Source organism: Pelophylax lessonae, assembly GCF_965119305.1.
Source record: "Pelophylax lessonae genome assembly, chromosome: 5".
In the NCBI taxonomy this organism is placed as follows: domain Eukaryota; kingdom Metazoa; phylum Chordata; class Amphibia; order Anura; family Ranidae; genus Pelophylax; species Pelophylax lessonae.
The window spans coordinates 238,242,451-238,266,546 of record NC_138772.1 but is presented as its reverse complement, the minus strand read 5'-3'; the positions used below and the strand labels follow the sequence as shown (position 1 = coordinate 238,266,546).

Sequence of the window (24,096 nt, the reverse complement as noted above, 5' to 3'; positions counted from 1 at the left end):
GTTTTTCCATATCTTAGGGTTGCCAGTACAGTATTTGTACATTGATATCATATCCCCCCTAAATCGTCTCTTCTCCAAAGAGACTACGTTCAGTGCTTGTAGTCTTTCCTCATAGTTGATGCCCTCCATTCCCCTAATTATTTTTGTTGCCCTTCTCTGGACCTTCTCCAGTTCCAGCACATCCTTCCTGAGGACCGGTGCCCAGAACTGGACAGCATACTCCAGATGTGGCCGGACCAGAGTCTTGTAGAGTGGGAGAATAATCTCTTCATTTCTGGAGTGAATCCCCTTTTTTATACATTCCAGTATTCTGTTGGCTTTGCTTGCAGCGGCTTGGCATTGCATGCCACTGCCAAGCCTGTTGTCTACCAGTACCCCCAGGTCCTTTTCCATCCTAGACTCACCCAGAGGTTCCCCCCCCCCCCCTAGTGAGTAGCTTGTTCTCTGGTTTTCTGGCACCCAGGTGCATTACTTTACATTTTTCAACATTAAACCTCATCTGCCATGTAGTTGCCCACCCCATTATTTTGTTCAGGTCCGCTTGTAACCACATCCTTCCCAGAAGATATTGGCATGCTTAGTTTAGTATCATCTGCAAATACTGAGATTTTACTCGATATCCCCTCCTCTAGATCATTTATGAATAAATTAAACAGTATTGGCCCCAGGACAGAACCCTGGGGGACCCCACTTTCCACACCTGCCCAATCTGAGTACTCCCCATTAATCACCACCCTTTGCAACCTCCCCTGGAGCCAGTTTTCTATCCAGGTACTCACCTTATGGTCCATACCTACCTTCCTTAGTTTGAACAGTAAGCGTTTGTGGGGAACGGTGTCAAAGGCCTTTTGCAAAGTCCAGGTACACCACATCCACAGGCTTACCTTTATCTAGGTGGCAGTTCACTTCATCATACAAGGTTAATAGATTGGTTTGGCAAGAATGATTTTTCATGAATCCATGCTGATTACTACTAATAATACCATTCTCATTACTAAAGTCTTGTATGTGGTCCCTTAACATCCCCTCCAAAATCTTCAGACTACTGATGTTAGGCTGACCGGCCTATAGTTAATGTCTTTGGGAATGATTCGTATTCTCCCATGTTCTTCATTGAAAGAGCTCATAGGGTTCCAGTAAGACCATTACTGCTAGGAGCTCCTCTGTGTCCTTTTCTGTTTTGAATGTTAAACTACAAGGACAGAGATTTGATTTTATCCAAAGCCAGAACCCTGGGCACTGCCTTAGTAATAGAAAACTCCAAAATCTCATTATTCCCTGGTTTTGCTGCTGAAGTAAAGAAGCAAAGTGCTCAGTTTACAAGTCAAGCACCTGTGGGCCTTGAACTTACATTATACAATGTTGTATTCTGCTGACTTCACGTATTGGCTAAAGGGGAAGTACACTTCTTCGAGAAACTGTCCTTGGCTATGCAGTGGCTGGATTGAGAGGATTGCGTTTTTCTTAGGGATGCTGCAAGACACCACCTGCCTTCTTGAGGGCCTGTTTTTTTACATTCTGATGTTCCCCATTAATTTCAAATTTGTGCCCCAGGCTCTTTTGGAAAATTGGATCCATGCAAGAGCCTAGTGATCCTATCTATGTTTGGCAACCGTATTATGCTTTTCCATTATGGGGTCTTACCTTTGGAGTAGGCCAGCTGTAATGGAACCCCCATCTGTTGTCCCATGTGGACGCTATCCTGTGTTTTTGTTAGATATGCAGACCCGGTTGGTCTGCAAGTTTTGTTCCTCTTTAGCACTGCATACTTACAGAACTTTAAAGTCATGTATCCAGCTTTCCTCACAAATGAACTTGGTTGCCCACCCTTCTACCTCAAACATCGTTACCTCTGACTACCCATACATGCTAGACTGCTCCTGACAAAACCTAACGAGTGCTGGGGCTCCTCATTGTGGCTGTGCTACTAATAAAACTGTCAGATCACCCTTTTTGTTTACTTTTTTTAAAAAAAAAAAACTTTATGCTTAAGCACTATGTCACTTTCTTGGAGTGTCCAGGGCCTGGGTAATCTTGTGAAAATTTCTGGAAAGATCCTCCTAGGCTCCTCTGTGATTTTCCTGCAAGAGACACATTCGTCCCCTGTAGGCGATTCATTCCACTTACTCGTCCTATGCAAGGGGCGTTAGTGTTTTGATTCCTCATGTGATTCAGATTGTCACTGATACTTAAGGTCATTATGTATTTTTAAGGTGTGTGCTAGATGAATTGAGCTGTATCTTGATTAACCTCTAATGCCCCCCCCCCCCCCCCCCCGCGCGCCTTTCTCTGCGGAAACCTTAAAATGAATGGCTCATTTTCTGGCTTACTATCCTAATGTTCCTGCTCTGGTAGTGGGAGAATTTTCGGATGCCTCCCTAGACAAATTCCCTACTACCCCCTCAGGGTACCTTTTTTTTTTTTTTCTCCAAGGCTCCTTGCAGAGTTGGGGTTTGCGGGACATATGGCGATTACTGCTGGTATTCATTTTTCAGTGTTTGGAGGACACAAATTCCCACTAGTTTCTGCAATGAGTAAAAGAGATGTGGCAGACATGATCTGGTATTTTAGATAAAGTGAAGCAAAACGTTATTTTTATATTGGGTGATTTTTGGTAATGACTGAGATTTTGCTTGTTGGGCAACATTTGTACTTTTATTATAAACATTAACTCACATGCAATGTTGGGTATATGCGCCCTCCAGAAAGTCAGGATACACCCAATATTAGAGAGGTAAAAATTTGAATGTGAGTCTACTGTCTAGTGTGAGTCTAGAGCAAAAATATGGAAAGGCAAAAAGAGTAATTTCTCTGTCGCTCATTGACAGACGTAGTCCTCCTTGATTAATATCAACTCAGGTTATACTGCCCTCTACAGGAGTAGGACTAGACAGGAAAGAAAACGTTCTGGCCACACCTTAGGGGCAGTCCCAGAGGGTATATCCTCTCACTTCCTGCTACAGCAAATCAGTTTTTTTCTGTCTAGTTAGGAGTAAGGACCTAGATTCCTTGCTAGGATCTTCGGTCCTGGCAGGATTTTTTTTTAGAAATACTTTTTTAAACAGCTTTTTTCTCCAGTGTTCCTGTGAGATCTTCAAGCAAGCACGCTGAAACTGGGCGATGGGCTGGATGTTGAGATCCAGTGGTCACCCCAGTTCAGCCTACGAGCGCGTGCAGGCCATAGCTCCGCGCTGGGTCGGCCGCAACATAGTCCCACTGGACGGGGACTGACCCTGCGAGTTAAACGTCTCGCCTGGACGCCAATGACCAGCAGAGTCACGGCATCCGTATTGGTCGACAGCCCCCCCACCCCGGTGGAGAGGGGTTCTGTCAGGAGTTGGCGCCCGCCTGGTTCCGGTATGGTGAGTAGAATGTTCCCCCTCTCCCCCTGTCGGGTTTGTTGGTGGACGCGGGCCCCTCTCTGGGATGGTCGGACACTCAGTTTCTGGGTCTCCCCTCTATCCTATAACAGGTCACAGATCCCCCAATTTGAGTGTGATTTTGTGAATAGAAACCAGGAGGCTTGGTTTGGGAGCTGACTATCTAAAGTCACTATATGACTGTAAGGGTGACTGAAGTCAGTGGCAGACTACTAAAAGGCATTACTATTGAGGTATAGAGGTATCCTACCTGTCATAGTGTGTACACAGGCCGATGCCTATGCCTGAGTTACTGCAGCCACAGATCGCCATCCCTCCAGAAAGCCGGTCACTTCCACAGGCCGCACAGCCTCCCGCAGGCCGAGGCACTCCCGCAGGCCGCACAGGCCGAATGCACACCTCCCGCAGGCCGCTGCTAGCTTGCAAGCCGCCGCTATCCTACACAGGCCGCCGCCATTTTCCTGCAGATCGCACGAGGCCGCCATATTGGCGTAGCCTCGTGTCTCCAGCATGGGGGCGGCCATGTTTGAGGTGACCAAACACCTCGTGGAGTAATTGGGAGGCGCCGGAAGGCGTGTAAAGGGGCGGAGCCGCCTCCTTGGCCCGGGAAAGCAAGCCAAAGACTTCCTGTCTGTAACAGACAGTGCTGGAAGCAAGTTGATAAGAAACTTCTGTGCATCAAGTGAGCCTTGGGGTCTCTCTCTTTCTGAGGGGTCCAAGCAGGTAGACTGAGGGGCGCTATTGCGCTGGGGGACTAAGTTAAAAAAAAAAAAAAATGTTTTTTTCTTGCAGTTAATTTTTTTATGTTTGCTGGCAAGTGTCTTGTTACATGAACCCTGCCACACATGTATCCCCCCCTGATCCCCTCGGGGTGGCCGCAGGACCCTCCAGTACCCCACTTGTGATGATGCATTATCAGCAGTTTTGGAGTCTTTGGTATCCCGGGTGGAGGTAGCCTGTCAGGGACGGGGGTCAAGAAGAGCGACCCCCGCCTACCCCTATGTCATCTGATACTTCAGATACGGATTCTGAGCTGGTCATTGCAGTCCCTTTTCTGGGGTTGTTGTCTCAGGTACGGTCTCCTCAGACAGTAAGGAGGACGCTTCTGCCTCCGCCATAGCACAAGAAGCGTTGGTGGAAGCACTAGTTGTGTCTGTCCGTGAAACCTTAAATCTTGAGGTTACACCAGCAGAGGTAGCTGAGACTCATATTCCTTTTTTTTTTTTTTGTACTAGCAAGCCTACCAAAATGGTGAAGGGTTTCCCTTGCCCAAATGGGGTCGTCCGTAAACGAGCCCCTGCTATTTCCAAACGCATTGCTATTTTGAGGAATCCCTCATTACAAAGATGGACAGTACCACCAAGAGTGGACTCACCGAATTCCAGACTAAAAAAATCCACTGTTATCCCGTTGGATTGACAGAATGGGCCCCACCCATCTCTAGGGTGGGGGGACGTCTTCACCGGTTTCCGGATCCAGGGCTTTCCAGAATCCCGGATAAAGGGGTTCGCAAGGTCATATGGTTGGGATACAAGATCGAGTTTCGATCGCTTCCACCGGTGCGATTCTTCCCTTCCAATATTCGACATCCCCGGGTCGCTTAAAAAGCTTTGCGGGGGACAGCTTGATGCAACAAGCAGTGGTAGTTCCCATTCCTTGGAGGAGTTCTAGTTGAACTTGTTCACAATGCCCAGGAAAAAGGGCTAGGTGCGTCCAATTCTGGTCTTGGAAGAGATGGAGTCCATCCATACAGTGGTGGCCTCCCTGCATCAGGGGGATTTCCTGGCGTCCATAGACATTTTAGGATGCCTATCTTCATATCCCCATCTTCGCAGGACATCAGCGTTTTCGTTGCTTTTCCCTAAGATCATCCCTGGTTCCCACCAGGAGACTGAACTATCTGGGCCTAATTTTGGATACATCCTTGGCAAGAGTGTTTCTCCATGCGGAGAAACTCCAGAAGATTCAGTCAATGATTCGGATGTTGCTGTCCGTCAACTGGCTGAGATTGATGGTCGCCTCCTTAGAGGCAGTACCGTTTGCCCAGTCTCATACCCGAATTCTCCAAAGAGGAGATTCTTCTCATAAGGAATCGGAATCCCGATTCCCTGGACAATCGGATCTGATTGAGCGGGCGGACCAGGGAGGCTCTGGTCTGGTGGCTTCGGTCTCCGATGCTCAGCCAGGGGAAGTCATTTCTTCTGATAAATTCCAGGTTACCGATAAATGTGTTGGAACTGAGAGCGATCAGACTTTGTCTGATTTACTGGACCGAGCAGCTCCAGGGCAGCCCGGTTCGGATCCAATCGGACTATGCCACGGTCATGACTTATGTCGATCACCAAGGGGCACCAAGAGTGCCCTGGCGGCCATAGAAGTGGCCAACATTCTTATTGGGGGAACAGTTGTTCCAGTTCTCTCCGCGATATTTATCACGGGGGTGGACAGGCAGATTATTTCAGCCGTCAGATTCTGGATCAAGAGGAATAGTCTCTTCATCCAGAGGTATTTCGCCTTCTGTCCCTTCATTGGGGCACCCCGGATATGGATCTGTTGGCAGGTTGGCTCAACAGGGCTCGTGCCCGCGATCCTCTAGCGGACGCAGCAGACGCGCTGAGCGCCCCGTAGGGGAAGTATCAGCTACTGTATGTCTTCCCACCTCTCAAGTTGCTGCTGAGATTTCTCCGCAGGATAGAGGTGGAGGGAACTCCAGTTATCCTGGTAATTCCGGGCTAGCCTCGTCAAGCCGGGTACGCCGACTTGGACAGGCTGGTCACGGACGCTCCTTGGAGACTTCCTCTCAGGGAGGATCTGCGGTCTCAAGGACCGATCTTCCATCGTGCTTTACAGTCGCTGGTTTTAACGGCCTGGCCATTGAGACCCAGGTACTGAAGGACAGAGGGTTGTCAGCTTCAGTTATTTCTACTCTAATTAAAGCAAGGAAAGCGACTTCCAGCAAAGTCTATTATCGCACATGGAAGACTTATATTGCGTGGTGTGAATCCTTGGGATTTCCCCCACGTACCTATTTGGTGACCCGAATCTTGGCTTTTCTGCAAAAGGGGGTTGAGCAGAAACTATCCTTGAGCACTATCAAGGGTCCGGTTTCAGCGTTAGCAATCTTCTTTCAGAAGACTTTGGCTACTCATTCCTTGGTGCGGAATTTCATCCAGGGGGTGCGGCACTTGGCTCCGCCAGTGCGCGCGCCCTTACCGCCCTGGGATCTTAATTTGGTTTTGTTGGTTCTGCAGAAACCTCCCTTTGAAAATATCAGGGAGATTCCCTTGCTTACATTATCCCAGAAGGTGGCCTTCTTGGTGGCTATTACTTCTGCACGCAGGGTGTCAGAACTGGCTGCATTATCATGCCATTCCCCATATCTAGTGGTTCATAGGGATAAGGTAGTTCTTCATCTGAAGCCATCCTTTCTTCCTAAGGTGGTTTCAGATTTTCATCTGAATGAAGATATTGTGCTACCTTCCTTGTGTCCTAAGCCCAATCATCCTCAGGAATATGCGTTGCATTCCTCGGATGTGGTTCGGGCAATCAGGGTATACCTGAAGACTACGGAATCGTTCCGTAAGACGGATTCACTTTTTGTGATCACGGATGGCCCCAGAAAGGGGTTGCCTGCATCTGCCGCGACTATCTCCAAATGGATTAGACAGACGGTGGTACAGGCTTATTCTATTAAGGGTCGGAATCCTCCGTTCCCTGTTAAGGCGCACTCCACTCGAGCGCTCAGTACTTCCTGGGCCTACCGCCATCAGGCGTCAGTGGTCCAGGTGTGCAAGGCGGCTACCTGGTCGTCGGTTCATACCTTTACAAAATTTTATAAAGTTGATGTGATGGCATCGTCAGATGCCTCTTTTGGCCGCAAGGTTTTGCAGGCCGCAATTTGAGGATACCGGTGGTCTACCTCGAGGGTTTTTTTCCTTTGGAATTTCAGTTGAGTCATCTTTTGATTGATGAGCCTTTAAAACTTCTAGTTGGCACCAGTTGGGCCTTCTAGATTGGATTTTGATTTCCATTTTCCCACCCCTCATTTGTGGCACTGCTTTGGGACGTCCCGAGTTGATATTAATCAAGGAGGACTACGTCTGTCAATGAGCGACAGAGAAAAATTGATTTTTGTAAAATCTTACCGTAAAATCCTTTTCTCTTAAGCTCATTGACAGACGTAGTACCCGCCCCTCTGTTTTTGAGTTGGGTTGGGTTAAATTCTCTAAACACTGCTTTGTGACATAACTGATTTGCTGTAGCAGGAAGTGAGAGGATATACCCTCTGGGACTGCCCCTAAGGTGTGGCCAGAACGTTTTCTTTCCTGTCTAGTCCTACTCCTGTAGAGGGCAGTATAACCCGAGTTGATATTAATCAAGGAGGACTACGTCTGTCAATGAGCTTAAGAGAAAAGGATTTTACGGTAAGATTTTACAAAAATCTATTTTTTTCCTTTGATACAGTATCTGTTTAAAATTAAGCAGGCAGGATAAGAATAGGAGGGGCACACAGAGATGGTCCCCTTAAAAGGAAGCTTGTGATTAACACTTATAATACCCTCTGGGCCCTCTACCCTTCCCACCATGATCAAGAGGCTTGTTGCCTACTTGGGAATACCATCCAAATAATCACCTGCCTGGTTACTGTGCAGACCCCATGACAAGGGCGTAATATATCCTTTTGCCAAAGCTGTAGATGGTTCAATTAAAACCAATACTAATGGAATATTGGGGCACTATGCATGCACATTGATATAGTGTGTGTGTTGTATATGGGCACACAGGCACCCCAGTGCTCCAATTTTGATATATATACACTGTATAAGGATACAAATATATTATTGCACCATCACTGCTAATTAACGCACTACTGGTATTTGCTACACCACTAGCCTGTCAATGGAAAATCTGTCTGCCGTGCGGTCCTGCACTTAGTGGAACACTAGCTGGTTCTCTGGTCTCTTAGCCCTGAAGAAGCAAAACCAAGCGAAATGCGTTGGCTGCACAAGGACCAATTCCATCTTTCTTTGTTGAGACCCACCACTTGGTTATCCAATTTGTGTTTTTATATTTTGTTATGTTACATGTTAAATGTATGTACGTCTCAAGAGCATGTTGGTACATGCCTTTTTTATGTATGGAAACTCATTAAACATGTGTTTTTAATAAATATTTTGTGTTGCAGTATATTTGATCATCTCATTAGGGCCCTCAAACCCCATCTTCTTTTTCTTCCAATTTTTTTTTTTTTTCTGTTTAAAAATGTAACGTTTTTGCCATACAAAACCTGCAAATTGAAGATAATATTATTTATTTTAGGAACGACTTTTACTTTCCTTACTTCCATCTCATATTGCCATGGAAATGAAGGCAGAAATCATTCAAAGATTGCAAGGACCTAGGGCTGGACAACTTGAAAACTCAAATAACTTTCATAACCTCTATGTCAAAAGACACAGTAATGTGAGGTATGGCTTTCCTTTTAATCTTTATTCCCATTTGTCTTGCAAAAGTAAGAGTATCCTAGTCTTAAGTTTTGACTACATACAGTATATAACACTTTCTTTAGGCTTTCATGTAATCAGACTGTTCAGTTTTCATTGTGGTTATGCCTTGCATTATACCAATGCATAGTTGCCAACATTAAAAAAAAATTTCCAGGGACACTTTCCAGCACAGCTATCAATTGCCACACCCACGTCCCTGAAGCTCTGCCCACTCTGCATAATTAATCTCGCCTACTTATCAGACTATATAGTCTACTCAATATAGAGAGAATTACAGAAAATGAAAAAGGGAATTTCAAACTTAAGGCCACAGTAGCAGAGTTGGAATAAGTCTCCCATTCAGCTGCACTGCTTCTGCGTAACATTTATGGGCAGCCCGATTAACAGGCGCTTCCAGGGACAATATAAATTACCTGGGACAGGCTCCTATTTCCAGGGACTGTCCCAGGAATAAAGGGACAGTTGGCAAGTATGCCAATGGCACAGCAACAGTGGAGAAAATGTAGTAAGGTAGAAATTTATCAGAAAAGAGGGGGAGAATAGGGTGGTGGAATTAGAGATAAGCAGAGTGTGTTTATATGTCTCTAGTTCAGGAAGACACTTAGGTAAAACAACAGTGTCAATAACAATTCATCTCCAACCCAAACACAATACAGTATTCACTGTAAAGGCAGACATACAGTATCCCACAAAATTGAGTACACCCCTAACATTTTTGTAAATATTTTATTATCTTTTCATGTGACAACACTGAAGAAATTACACTTTGCTACAATATAAAGTAGTGAGTGTACAACTTGTATAACAGTGTAAATTTGTTGTCCCCTCAAAATAACTCAACACACAGCCATTAATGTCTAAACCGCTGGCAACAAAAGTGAGTACACCCCTAAGTGAACAAGTCCAAACTGGGCCCAAAGGCCCTGTTCACACCTGAGCATTTTTTAGCTTGTAAAACGTTCATCTCTGAGGTCTCAAAACGCCCAACAAGCAAAATCTCATTCATTTCAATGACCCCTGTTCACATATGAGCATTTTGTTGCCTGAAGAAAAACGCCTGAAGCTCAAAAAAGTACTTGAGCTTCTTTTTTGGCAGATTACAAGCATTTTTGTTGGCTGCGGATGCCTGCCTTTCAAACACCTGCAAAAAATGCCTGAAAAGACACAAAAAAAAAACGCCTGAAAAATGCCCGAAAAACGCCCAAAAAGAAAAAAACCTGAAAACGATATGCTCAGGTGTGAATGTAGCCAAAGTGTCAACTTTATTTTCCAGCACTGCCTTAAACCCTCTTGGACATGGAGTTCACCAGACCGTCACAGGTTGTCACTGGAGTCCTCTTCCACTCCTCCATGACCACATCATGGAGCTGGTGGATGTTAGAGATGTTGGAGACCTTGCGCTTTTCCACCTTCCATTTGAGGATGCCCCGCAGATGCTCAATAGAGTTTAGGTCTAGAGACATGCTTGGCCAGTTCCATCACCTTTACCCTCAGCTTCTTTAGCAAGGCAGTTGTCGTCATGGAGGTTTGTTTGGGGTTGGTATTAAGACCATGCCCTGGGACCCAGTCTCCAAATGGAGATGATCATGCTCTGCCTCCGTATGTCACAGTACATGTTGGCATTCATGGTTCCCTCAATGAACTGTAGCTCCCCAGTGTCGGCAGCGCTCATGCAGCCCCAGACCATGACACTCCCACCACCATGCTTGACTGTAGGCAAGACACACTTGTCTTTGTACTCCTCACCCGTATGCTGCCACACACGCTCGACACCATCTGAACCAAATAAGTTTATCTTGGTCTCATCAACCACGTGACATGGTTCCAGTAATCCATGTCCTTAGTCTGCTTGTCTTCAGCAAACTGTTTGCGGCCTTTCTTGTGCATCATCTTTAGTAGAAGATTCCTTCTGGGACAACAGCCATGCAGACCAATTTGATGCAGTGTGCGTCTTATGGACTGAGCACTGACAGGCTGACCCCCCACCCCTTCAACCTCTACAGCAATGCTGGCAGCACTTGTACGTCTATTTCCCAAAGACAACCTCTGGATATGACGCTGAGCACGTGCACTCATCTTCTTTGGTCGACCATGGCAAGGGCTGTTCTGAGTGGAACCTGTGATGTTAAACCGCTGTATGGTCTTGGCCACCATTCAGCAGCTCAGTTTCAGGGTCTTGGCAATCTTCTTAGAGCCTTGGCCACCTTTATGTAGAACAACAATTCTTTTTCAGTTAGGGGACCCCTTCCCGCATACCCTGTGCATATGTGGTAATTGATTGGGGTGCAAGAAGTGGGATGAGAGAGGTGGGAGTCTTTGAGGAGATTTCCATTGCTGTGTTAGGTGCCCATTTAGGGACCTTTGCCTCATATTATGTCCCGGCTGAGGACACCCCCTCGGAACCCTCTGGACCCCCCCAAGGTACTGTGTAGAGATTTGGGTTTAATATCTGAGAAACCTGGGAAAGGAGTGAAAGTACAAGGTTCTCCTTCTTCCAAGGAAGGAGAGGAGACCCCCCCCCTTGCCTGTGAAGTTAAAAGATGTATGTTTGAATAATGCTACAACTGTAAATGTTAAATGTGATGATGATGATGATGATGCATTGCCAATATTGGTTGTCACTCGCGGTGCTGTTAAGGCAGCTGAGGCGCAGGCCCTGGTCGCAGAACGGCAGGAAATCTCTGGGCCCTCTCCTCGTTCTGGCCCAGTGGACTCCACCTCGGTTGAGCCTCAGCAGCTGTTTTCGCCACAGGACCACTTGCTGGGACATGTTGTTCCACCTTTGAGACAGCACAGCAGACAGACCAAACCCTAGAGCAGCATGAGACTGACAAAGGAAGGAGGCAGCTTGTTGTACCCAGTCCATTCAGGGAGCAGTTGCTAAAAGTGGCTTATGAGATTCCCGTAGCAGGGAACTTGGGGTTCCCTAAGACCCGGTTGATACATAACTTTCATTAGCCTACCATGTTCGTTGACATACAGTAGCTGACTACTGTCAGTCTTGTGTTTCCTGCCGGGGAGTTGGCAAGGTAGGAGATGTACATACGGCTCTGCTACAACCTTTGCCTGTGATTGAAAAACCTTTTAAGAGGGTGGTAGTGGATATTGTTGGGCCTCTAGCCATCCCTAGCAGTTCAGGCAAACCTTATAGCTTGACAGGTGTTGACCATGCCACACGTTATCCAGAGGCTGTGGCTCTCTCCTCCCTTTGGGCAGACATGGTCACTGATGCTCTGCTGGAGAACCTCACAAGAGTGTGATTTCTGTCCAAGCGCATTAGCGATCAAGGCCCCAAGTTTGTGTCCGACTTAATACAAGCTCTCTGTCAGAAAAAACAAATGACGCATATCATAGCCAGTCTTTATCATTTACAAACAAACGGCTTGTGCACATTGAAACAAATGTTGCACACTTTTGTGGCATACCAGGGCCCGCTATCTTCCTCATCTGCTGTTTGCTTACAGAGATGTGCCCCATGGATGCAGGCCAAGAGGGCCCTTGAACCTAATCTGTGAGACCTGGGAGGGCAAAATTGCTGACCCAGAGGTCTCTGTTGTGGATTACGTCCTAAAATTCTGAGACAAAATGGGGATGCTGGTGGGAGTTGTACAGGAAAACATGGCACAGGCTCAGACCAGGCAGAAATGTTGGTATGACCGTTATTCTGGGAAGAGGACATACAACATTGGTCAGCAGGTGTATGTTCTGCTTCCCCTGCGGCAAAACAAACTCCAAGCAGCATGGGAAGGCCTGTACATCACCCAGCATCTGAATGATGTCACCTACTTGGTCAGTTTGGGAGAAGGGAATAGACAGCAGAAGGCTTTTCACGTGAACATGATCAAAACCTTTTATGAGCGCTCGGCCTATGTCATGCTGGTCTGTAGCAGGCCGGAGTCTAAGTAGGCTGATCCACTCCTGAACCTGCTAGCTGACACCAGGGAGGTAGACTCTGACCTCCTGATCAACTCCAGCCTTACCCCCACTCAGGTACCTAGGCTGAAGAAAGTGCTGGCAGTATATGGTAGCAGGTTTGCGGGGGGTACACCGAGACATGTCCTCTCATTAAACAGTGGGCCTATCGCATCTCGCTGGAGGTGATGGCCGACATGAAAAGGGAGGTTGAGAGAATGTTGCAGCTGGGGGTGATTCTGAAGACCCACAGTGCCTGGGCATCCCTAATAGTCCTGGTTCCCAAAAAGGATCAGACAACCAGGTTCTGTGTGGACTACAGAATGCAATCACCACTGCAGATGCCTACCCCATGCCCTGGATTAATGAGTTGGCCACTATATCACAATCATGAATCTGAGCAGAATTTACTGGCAAATCTATCTGGCCCCTGAGGCTCAGGAAAAGTCAGCCTTCATCACTCCATTCTACTTGTTCGAATTTACCGTCATGCTGTTTGTGATGAAGAATGCCCCAGTTATCTTCCAGAGAGTCATGAATGACCTACTGGAAGGGCTTGAAACCTTTGCAGTAGCCTACCTGGATGACATCGCTGTGTTCAGCCCTACCTGGGAAGAACACTTGGTGCACCTGTCCCAGGTCCTGGACAAACTGACTGCAGACAATCTGACTGTCAAACCCAGTAAGTGTCAGATAGGCATGACTGATGTCCAATACTTGGGACACCAGGTAGGAGGAGGCACCCAGAGACCCAGGACAGGGAAGGTTGAGGCCATCCTGGCCTGGCCTGGCCTGGCCTACCCCTCAAAACAAAAAGCAGGTTATGTCATTCTTGGGGACAGCTGGCTACTATAGGAAGTTTGTATGCAACTATAGTAGCCTGGGGAAACCTCTGACTCACCTAACCAAAAATAAACTGCCCAAGGTGGTGTCTTGGAATCCCTTCATGCGAGACACCTCTTATTAATTTCCTAACACCCACCTCAAGGCCTGTAAAAGTGTCTGACTTAGCCCCGTCAGTGACTAGAAGGTTAAGAGACTTGGGTCAAAAATACCTTAGCTGGAATCTGTACAATACACCTATCTGTCTCTCGGTAGAAACCATCATTTCAGTATATTAAATAACTTCCAAAATAACAATAGTACAGCCAGAATATAGCCATATTTATTTTCCTCAGGTAATTTGTAGTGTTTCAAGTCCAGACACCCCTATGTCAGACCATATGGGGATCCACTGGAACCCCTTGTTCCTCCCAGGTAAAGTAGACATCTGAGATCTGCCATGTTTATATTTATTTCAAAGCAAATTCCATGCTGAATCATAATATAGACGCTAGCAGTCTGTAAACTGTAGATATTCAGCGATATTAATACATATCGAAAATTGTATCTGAGACATGGTCACAAATGTAGTTACCTCCCTGCAACCACCTCTCAGGAACATCTGTCAAGTTTGAGAACTGATAATACCTGGCTCATCGACTGAACTCTGATAACACCGAGGACATTGCAAGTATTCTCCTTCTCAATGTTTTTTTCCCTGTTGCTGTATTATTTCTTTATTTCTTGGTAACACCCTTTTTGACCTTTTCATTAAACCTTATTCTGAAAAGTATTAACCTTGCCTTTACCTGTGCTATGCATACTAAACTAATCCCTGTCTCAAGGAGTGCTACCGAACAACAAATCTCTGAATAAACCTGTCGATTGTGACAGTGTGTGTTACAGAAGTTTACTTTTCACAATTGTTCTTGCTAATATTGCTAATATTACTAAAATATCTGGTGGTAGTTTGGAGTTTAAAGGGTTAATTGCCTAAGTAAATAACCCAGTGACAATGACTCTCAGGCTGCTGCCACCTAGATTGTGGTCCCGCAAGCTGGGAAATATTTGTGCATGGTGCAGGTGAGATTGGCATGGTTATGCAAGTTACAGTGCGGTGTGCGATTGACAAGTCCTTTGTCACAAGTTAGTGAGGAGGGCAGGGGTCTGATACCTGTGTCTGTCACAGGTACGTGTCAGGAGAAGTCTGATCATTGGAGGAGAGCACACTGAATTCAGAGCATAGCTAGAGAACTGATAACGGTGTGTTTTCCTGCTTTGTGTGGTCAGTTTTTAATAGGAAAGCAGAGGGACTGGCAGGAACACCAGTGATTTCACATAAAGGAAGCATACAAAGAGAACAGAATACTTTCTCATACAAGTACATGGTAGAGCAGGTACATATCAGGAATATGAAGTTTTGGGGTAACAAACGCTTTAAGCCCCAGGGCTTTTTTTCAGGTTTTCGACATGCGATTAGTGTTGAGCGAACACGGACTGTATTATTCGTGTTCGTACGGAATAATTGGATTTTTGTTACCCGAACACGGACCCGAAAACTTTACTGTATGTTCGGGTTTAAAATACATGTTCGGTCATTTTATTTCCGGGTCTGTATGTATTGGCGCGCTTTTAATGGCGGGCTTTTAACAGCCAATCAACAAGCGTTTAACTGGTGTGCCTTAAGCCATCCCAGCCATGCCTACAAATGTATTAGTAGCTGTGATTGGCCATCTGAAGCATGTGACCAAGTCTTTATAAGTTCGAGACCGAGCGCCGCTGTGTCATTCTGCTGTAGTACAGGGACAGAGCACACATCATACGTGCTGGCTGCTGATTAGGGACAGACAGTCATAAATTATATTGTGTCCGAAAAGAATTCAGAATCAGGGACAGGTCAGAGTGCTGCAGGCAGGGTGAGTTGTTAGGGCATTTTAGGGCCAGGCTGGAGATAGGCAGGGTCAGTGTTCTACAATCGATTTTGCTGTGTGGGGGGTTTGCAGTGCCGGCAGTGACCGATCTTATCGATCATTTTAGGGCGAGGCTGGAGATAGGCAGGGTCAGTGGTCCACATCGATTTTGCTGTGTGTGGGGTGGTGTGAACACAATCTTTTTGCCCGCGGCATAGTCTGTATCGGTATGTGTGAGATACACCTTTTAAATTTGTTTGGCGCATCTCCTTCCACGGCCAAGGATTGCAGGGCGCTTCAGTTTGCCTCCTTTTCCGAACTCCTCCTACTCCTCTTCCTCATCCTCCCTTTAGGGTACAAAAAATTTTAATTTGGGGGTAAAAAACATTAAATTGCGGCATAGTTTGCATATTTGACTGTGAGATACACCCGTGCGATACTGTTGTTGTTTTGTTCCGCTATTCAATAAACACCTTTCTAGGGCAAGATCATAAATTACAGAAATATGAGGAGACCGTCAAATAGGGGCCTGTGGCCTGGGTCGTGGTGCTGCTGGTAGAGCTCCTGTTGCAAGGAGAGGACGTGGTCGATCTGTGCCAGCTACACGCACAAGTGAAACACCTTCTTCAAGTGTGAGTAGGTGACAGAACCTGCAGCAGTATTTGGTAGGACATCATACGCCTCTAGAAGTGATGAGGCCAGAACAAGTAGAGGCGATAGTAGATTGGGTTGCTGACAGTGCCTCCAGTTCCTTCACATTGTCTCCCACCCAGTCTACTGCAGAAAGGTCAGAGTTGGCACTTGCAGCCAATGTCCAACCGTCTTTCACCTCACCCCCTTACAAATCAGGCAAGCAGTCTGAGCCCCAAGTCATGCAGCAGTCTCCTTCTTTTTGATGACTCTGTCAGCAGGGTTTCCCAGGGCCTTCCACCTAGCCCTGCCCCAGAAGTGGAAGAGATTGAGTGCAGCGATGCCCAACCACTTATTTCTCAAGATGAGTACATGGAAGGACCATTGCAGCACGTCTCCGATGATGACAAAACGCAGGTGCCAACTGCTGCGGCATTCAGAATTGTGGAGACCGACAAGGAGGGCAGGGGTGAAGACTGGGTGGAAGATGATGTGGAGGACGATGAGGTCCTCGACCCCACATGGAATGAAGGTCATGAAGGTGACCTGAGTAGTTTGGAGGAAGAGGCGGTGGTCGCACAGAGCCACCAGCACAGCAGAAGAGGGAGCAGGGTGCAGAAGCGGAGCGGCCGTGCCCTAGACACTATTCCTGCTACTGCCCAACGCAGCAAGGGAATGAGCGCACCAAAGCCAGCTCAAAGGAGTTCTCTAGCGTGGAAGTTCTTCAGAAAATGTGCTACTGACAGGACACGAGTGGTTTGCACCCTGTGCAATCAGAGCCTGAAGCGAGGCATAAACCTTCTCAACCTGAGCACAACCTGCATGATCAGGCATCTAAGTGCGAAGCACGAGCTGCAGTGGAGTAGACACCTTCAAAACCAAGAAAGGTCTCTGGCTCCTCCTGCTTCCTCTTCTGCTGCAGTCTCGGCCTCTCCATCCACATCTGTAGTGATACCGGCACCTGCCACCCCGCAAACAGACGATCTGTCAGCAACACCACCACCTGGGTCACCAACCATCTCCACAATGTCCCGCGTTCAGTTTTCCATCTCCCAAACACTTCAGAGGAAGAGGAAGTACCCCCCTACCCACCCGCGATCCCTGGCCCTGAATGCCAGCATTTCAAAATTATTGGCCTTTGAAATGCTGTCATTCCATCTGGTGGAGACGCACAGTTTTAAAAGCCTTATGTCGGTGGCTGTCCCACAGTACGTCGTGCCCAGCCGCCACTACTTTTCCAGGCAAGCCATCCCTTCCCTGCACAACCAAGTGGGGGAAAAAATCAGGTGTGCACTGCGCAACGCCATCTGTGCCAAGGTCCACCTAACTACCGATACGTGGACCAGTAAGCACGGTCAGGGGCGTTGTATCTCCCTAACGGCACACTGGGTAAATGCAGTGACGGATGGGCCTGAGGCGGATACTAATTTGGCGCACGTCCTTCCACCACAGAGGATTGCAGGGTGCTTTCGTTTGCCTCCTGTTCCTAACTCCTCCTACTCCGCTTCCTCATCCTCTACCGCCTCCTCATCCGGTCAGCGTAACACCTTCACCACCAACTTCAGCACAACCAGGGGTAAACGACAGCAGGCAGTTTTAAAACTTGCCTGTTTGGGGGGAAAACCACACACCGCGCAGGAGTTGTGGAGGAGCATGGAACAGCAGACAAATGAGTGGTTGCTGCCAGCGAGCCGCAAGCCCGGCCTGGTGGTGTGCAATAACGGGCGAAATCTCATAGCAGCTCTGGGCCTAGCCGGTTTGACGCACATCCCTTGCCTGGCGCATGTGCTGAATTTGGTGGTGCAGAGGTTCCTTAAAAATTACCCCGATATGTCAGAGCTGCTGCAGAAAGTGCGGGCCGTCTGTGCGCACTTTCGGCGTTCTCACCCTGCTGCTGCTCACCTGTCAGCGCTGCAGCGTAACTTCGGCCTTCCCGCTCACCGCCTCATATGTGACGTGCCCACAAGGTGGAACTCCACCGTGCACATGCTGGAAAGACTGTGCGAGCAGCAGCAGGCCATAGTGGAGTTTCAGCTGCAGCACACATGCGTGAGTCGCTCTGCGGAACAGCACCACTTCACCACCAATAACTGGGCCTCCATGCGAGACCTGTGTGCCTTGTTGCGCTGTTTTGAGTACTCCACCAACATGGCCAGTGCCGATGACGCCGTTGTCAGCTTAACTATCCCACTTCTATGCCTCCTTCAAAAAACGATTCGGGCGATGATGGAAGAGGATGTGGCACAGGATGAGGAGGAGATGGAGGAGGAGATGGAACCATGTTCACAGCAGGGTGGCACCCAGGCCAGCTCATGGCCATCACTGGTGCGTGGCTGGGGGGATACAGAGGACACAGACGATACACCTCCCACAGAGGACAGCCTTTCGTTGCCTCTGGGCAGCCTGGCACACATGAGCGATTACATGCTGCAGTGTCTCCACAACGATCGCCGAGTTGCCCACATTCTAACTTGTGCTGATTACTGGGTGGCCACGCTGCTGGATCCCCGTTACAAGGACACTGTACCATCCTTAATTCACTCACTGGAGCGCGATCGCAAGATGTGCGAGTACAAGCGCACGCTGGTAGACGCGATGCTGCTGGCATTCCCACCTGACAGCGGGGCCACAGTGGAAGCACAAGGCCAAGGCAGAGGAGGAGGAGGAAGAGGTCGCCAACGCAACCAGGGCACCGCCAGCACCTCAGAAGGCAGGGTTAGCATGGCCGAAATGTGGAAAAGCTTTGTCAGCACGCCACAACAAACAGCAGCACCAGCAGCTCATATGGAACGTCTTAGCAGGAGGCAGCATTTCACCAACATGGTGGAGCAGTATGTGTGCACACGCCTACATGTAGTGAATGACGGGTCTGCCCCCTTCAACTTCTGGGTCTCCAAATTGGGCACATGGCCTGAGCTTGCCCTTTACGCCTTGGAGGTGCTGGCGTGCCCTGCAGCCAGTGTATTATCTGAACGTGTATTTAGCACGGCGGGGGGCGTTATCACAGACAAGCGCAGCCGCCTGTCCAGAGACAATGTGGACAAGCTCACGTTCATTAAAATGAACCAGACATGGATCCCACAGGACTTTTCTGTACCTTGTGCAGAATAGAGATGGATACCGACCTTACCCAGCCATTGTTCTATTTTTGATCTTTCTCACTCTTTTGGGGTGTACCCTCATTTAAAATGACTGAAAAAAACAGTGTTGGCTACCTCGTCCTCCTCCACCGCCGCTTCCACCTACAACGGCCATAGGTGTGCGCAGCCTATTGCATTAGGGTGTGCACCCCAAAGTTTAAATACACATGCATGTGTTTGCCTACATGTATATGGCCCCGGTACATTACTCTCCCTGCTGGCAAAGTGAAATAGAAGTGTGTGGCACTTCTCTTATGGCAGAGCAGGTCCGAGGGAGATCTTTCCCATCTCCTCACTGGCAAACAGAGCGATAATGCTATTGTGATTAGGGTGTGCCCAGGCACCCTGTGCGCACGCCTATGACACCGCCACATCCACCACCACCTCAACCTCCCTCCTACTCCATATGGGCCTCGTCCTTCACAGATGAAGAACATTGTTTTATTTTTCTGTTTTTTTTTTTTTGTTGTTTTAAGTTATTTCCCTATCCACATTTGTTTGCAGAGCACTCACCATGCTCTTAACTACGTTTTGCTGCCATTTGCAGCACTCTAGCCCTTTTCATTGGTGTTTTAGAGCCATTTTAGTGCCTGAAAGTTCGGGTCCCCATTGACTTCAATGGGGTTCGTTGTCCGGGTAAAGTTCGGAAAAAGTCCGGGACACGGACCCGGACTTTTTTTTCAAGTTCGGCCGAACCCGCCAAACACAGACATCCAGGTGTCCGCTCAACTCTACATGTGATACATTTTCTTACAATTGATGTTTTGTATGCAAGCTTGACTATCTCTATATCTGTAGCACCCTCCTAGATAGGTGCTAGGATTAGATAGATTTAGTTTTGTCTCAGGCCCCGTTCACACTGGGGCGACGCTACTTCCCGGGGCGACCTCAGAGGTTGCCGTGCGCTGCTCGCACCCCGACCTCGGAGCGGCTGGCACGGACTTCATAACATTGAAGTCTATGCAGGTCGCTCCGGGTCGCCCCATAGAAGCTCCGGACCGTTTTTCTAAGTCGGAGCGACTTGTGTTGCTCCTATTAGAATGGGTCCATAGCTTCTCAATGCAAGGTCGCCTGACAGGTTGCCCCAGTGTGAACGGGGGCTCACTGTGTTCAGTGGGGCTGTATTTTTGTTAGGTAAGTTTAGCTTAAATTTAAATAATTGTGGCTCAATTTTTGGGTCAGGCAAATTTAGTTTTAGCTCATTGTAACCAGGGCAGCTGCATGTGATTAGTTAGGTCTGTTCAGGGTTTTAGCTTCTGCTGGTTTGATTGCTTCCTCTGCTTTTCAGAGAACAGTAGAACTCTCTGGAACATAGGCATGAAGCAATGCAAATAGCAGCAGGAACTGTACAGCCCTGGCCGATGTCAGAGAGGGTGGTCCTGAAGGCTGCTGGGAGTATGTATGAAGAGCTTCTGGGTCTTATCCTGTAGAGGAAAAGTCCAGCCTCAAGGTCTCGCTGCCCTTTGAGCAGCCCTGCTAGCTGGGCTAGCTAAGGGGCCTGGATGCCTAAGTTACAGAGCTGACTGAGGGGCTGTCATATGAAGTCTAGTCTGGTATCACAGGAGAAAGGTGTGGCATGGATGTTGGAAGGAGGCAACCAACTTTCCAAGGACATTTTTGTTAGTACAGACTGTTGTAAGAGAGATCTTAGCGACTTTTGGGATTCTGCCTCCCTTCTGGTGCTAGAGAGTCAGCTGTGTGTTTGTTTGAAGGGGACATTGGCTGGGGTCCTGAAGATCTCAGTCTATCTAGTTCATTGTAAAGGGATACTGCTCTGATTGCGAAAAGAAAAAAAAAAAAACTTTTGTGCTTTTAACTGCTTCTACTGCAAAGCCAAGTCCACAGTTTGCTTTTGCAATGACTTTTGCAAAAGATGACTTCAGTTCTACAGAAGGAAGTTTACTATCCTCATCTTGTACATATTTTTTTTTTTTTTTTGGAGTATCCCACTCAAATTCCCCAACCCTATCCAAGTTATCTACAAATAAAAACACCAAAATAACACACCTGGACTTGTTATTGAGCCAAAGAGTGACTGTGATTGTGAGCCTGGCTGCAGAACAATTATTGGGAAAGAACCTGGGCAATTTCCATCAGTTCCTTTGAGGATAGGGCTACATGTTGTTTATTGGGGACAGATGGTCTTTGATACCATACTTTAAAATATAAACTTTCATTTTATTTTAGAAATGAGACAATAACAGAACATGATGAAAAGGAAATTTTCTGTTGATTTCAACCACATAAAAATGCAAAAGACAGGCACAGTGTTTTTTTTTTTTTTTTTTTTTGTAATACATTTTTTTAAATTTCTTTCAAGTTATGGGGAAAATATGGGGTGTAGAAACAATGATGGGTATACAAGATGTTATTTACAACACAACAAATTGCTTACACTATGCCATGGCAAAAAAAAGGCCCTATCTTTCAAAATATGTTCCAAAATTCAGAAAATTGCACCATTTTGAACAGACATGTTAGGCTATACAAGTAGTTTGTATTTATTGGTTTTATTTTAGAGCTACTTATGTTTAAAGTGTAATTCCACTTTTGTTGAGAAAAAACAAACATTCCCCTCTGGGTGATCTATTTGTTGCAGATTCCTACCCTTTGAAACTCTGTTCTCCTGTGCTGAGTGGGTCTAATGGGAGTGGTTTCATAATTATCAACCAGCTTTGGCAGTTGCAGGGCTCTAATAAAGAAATCTGCTGGGCCTGCATCCCTTTAAACGTGTTCCTATTGGAAGTATCTCACCAAACATGACATTTTTGTGTCAGGGGATGCCAGAAATCTGACTTGTATCTGAAGCAGACTTCTGGGAGAATTGGTGAGCCACTCACTCAAGCAGGAAATGATGTTTCTGGGGTGTGGTCAGTAAACATTCTGTGTACGGAACAGCTCCAGGTAGCCATATTGCATTGCATTTGCAGAAAATTACAACAACTGCAGATTGAAAAGGAAAGGTAATTTTTAATAACATTTAATTACAATATGATTTGTGTCACAATTGTATACGCTATGTTGTTTTTTCTTTATCTGCAATTTTTTTTCCCCATGAAAGTGGAGTTACCCTTTAACCTGTTGCCGACCACCCACCGCCTTTTTACTGAGGCAGGGTGGCTCTCCTGTGCAAACCTACGTAGACCTACGTTGGTCGCGCGCGGGCAGCTAGGGGGTGAGCGCGCCCCACTGCCGACGCGCTCCCTCCCCCACTCGGCAGCGGGGAAGCCGATGCACGGATCAGGCGGCTACGATTGCCGCCTGACACCCGCGATCGTTCCCCGCTGAGAGAAAAGAACGGTCAGCTGTTGAAAACACAGCTGACCGTTCTTTTCCCTGGAATGATCATAGAGCCCCTGTGATCCTTCTTTATATGATCACAGGTCTCTATGATCATTTCACAAACCACGCTCCCCACAGTTAGAATCATTCCCTAGGCTCACATTTAACCCCTTGATCACCCACAGTGTTAGCCCTTCCCTGCCAGGGTCATTAATACAGTAACAGTGCATTTTCTTTTAGCACTGATTACTGTAGTAATGTCACTGGTCCCCCCAAAAGTGTCAAAAATGTCAGTTAGGGGTCCGATCTGTCCACCGCAATGTTGCAGGCCCGCTATAAATTGCAGATCGCCCCCATTACCAGTAAAAAAAAAACAAAAATGACATAAATCTTTCACGTAGTTAGTAGACGCAATGACTTTTGCGCAAACCAATCAAAATGCGCTTATTGCGATTTTTTTTTTTTTTACCAAAAATATGTAGCAGAAAACAAATTGGCCTAAAATGTTAAAACATTTTGATTTTTTAATTTTTTTTTATTTTGAGAATATATATATATATGTAATATTTTTTTCAGAATTGTCGCTCTTTTTTTGTTTATAGCGCAAAAAATAAAAATCGCACGGGTGATCAAATACCACCAAAAGAAAGCTCTTTGTGGGAAAAAAAGGACATCAATTTTATTTGGGTATAGTGTCGCAGGACCGCGCAATTGTTTGTTAAAGTCACACAGTGCTGAATGGCAAAATATGGCCTGGTCATTAAAGGAGGAAATCTTCCGGTCTAGAAGGGGTTAAACAAAAAAGTAAATAACCAAAATGACATCAAAAACTTGTTTCTAGTTGTTTTCTTTTTTAGTTTATGTATATAAGTAGGTAATCCTGCTATAAAATGCATTATACTACTGCTCCTATACATGAGAATACCACATAAGTATGCTTTATTTACTTGGTGAGAACATAGTAGTGCACCATACTGCATTTACAGTGGAGCAGCAGTATCACACAGACACGGGAGTAAGTCACAAGCAAGTCTCAAGTCCTAACCTTCAAGTCTTAAGCAAGTCCCAAGTTACTGTGGCGAAAAGCAAGCACGTCAAGTCGAGTCCCTGCTAGAAGTCAAGCAAGTCAAGTCAAGTTAAGTCATTTATTTTGGTCAAGTCACAAATCAAGTCAAAATACTGATCTACCCCAATTTTCACCTTTAACCTCCCTGGCGGTATGATTGTTTCCGATTTTAGGTGCTGAAAGCGGTACCATTATTTTGCTAGTAATTCTTAAGGATGAGCAGCCCAAACCAACTATTTACACATGATTTTCTCATACTGTGCTTTCTTCTTTATAACATCTCGGGTATGATAAAGTTTGAAACACAAAATCATAAATTATAATATAATAAATAACTATAAATAAGTTAAAGTATGTATATATATATATATATATATATATATATATATATATATAGTACAGTAAAACTGCAGGAAAGGGCACTGGGGGGCAAACTGATGTCAATTT

General features: G+C 46.5%; 1 protein-coding gene across 1 annotated transcript in view; it reads left to right on the top strand.

The window, feature by feature from the left end:
• The window catches only part of ADCY2 (adenylate cyclase 2), a gene marked incomplete at both ends in the record, with an annotated part of 1,451,075 nt that overhangs the window by 280,735 nt on the left and 1,146,244 nt on the right, over positions 1 to 24,096 (top strand). The window contains one exon of the mRNA XM_082258935.1: positions 8,700 to 8,848. Within this exon, the coding sequence (XP_082115061.1) occupies positions 8,700 to 8,848 (149 nt within the window). The remainder of the gene's footprint in view (positions 1 to 8,699; positions 8,849 to 24,096) is intronic.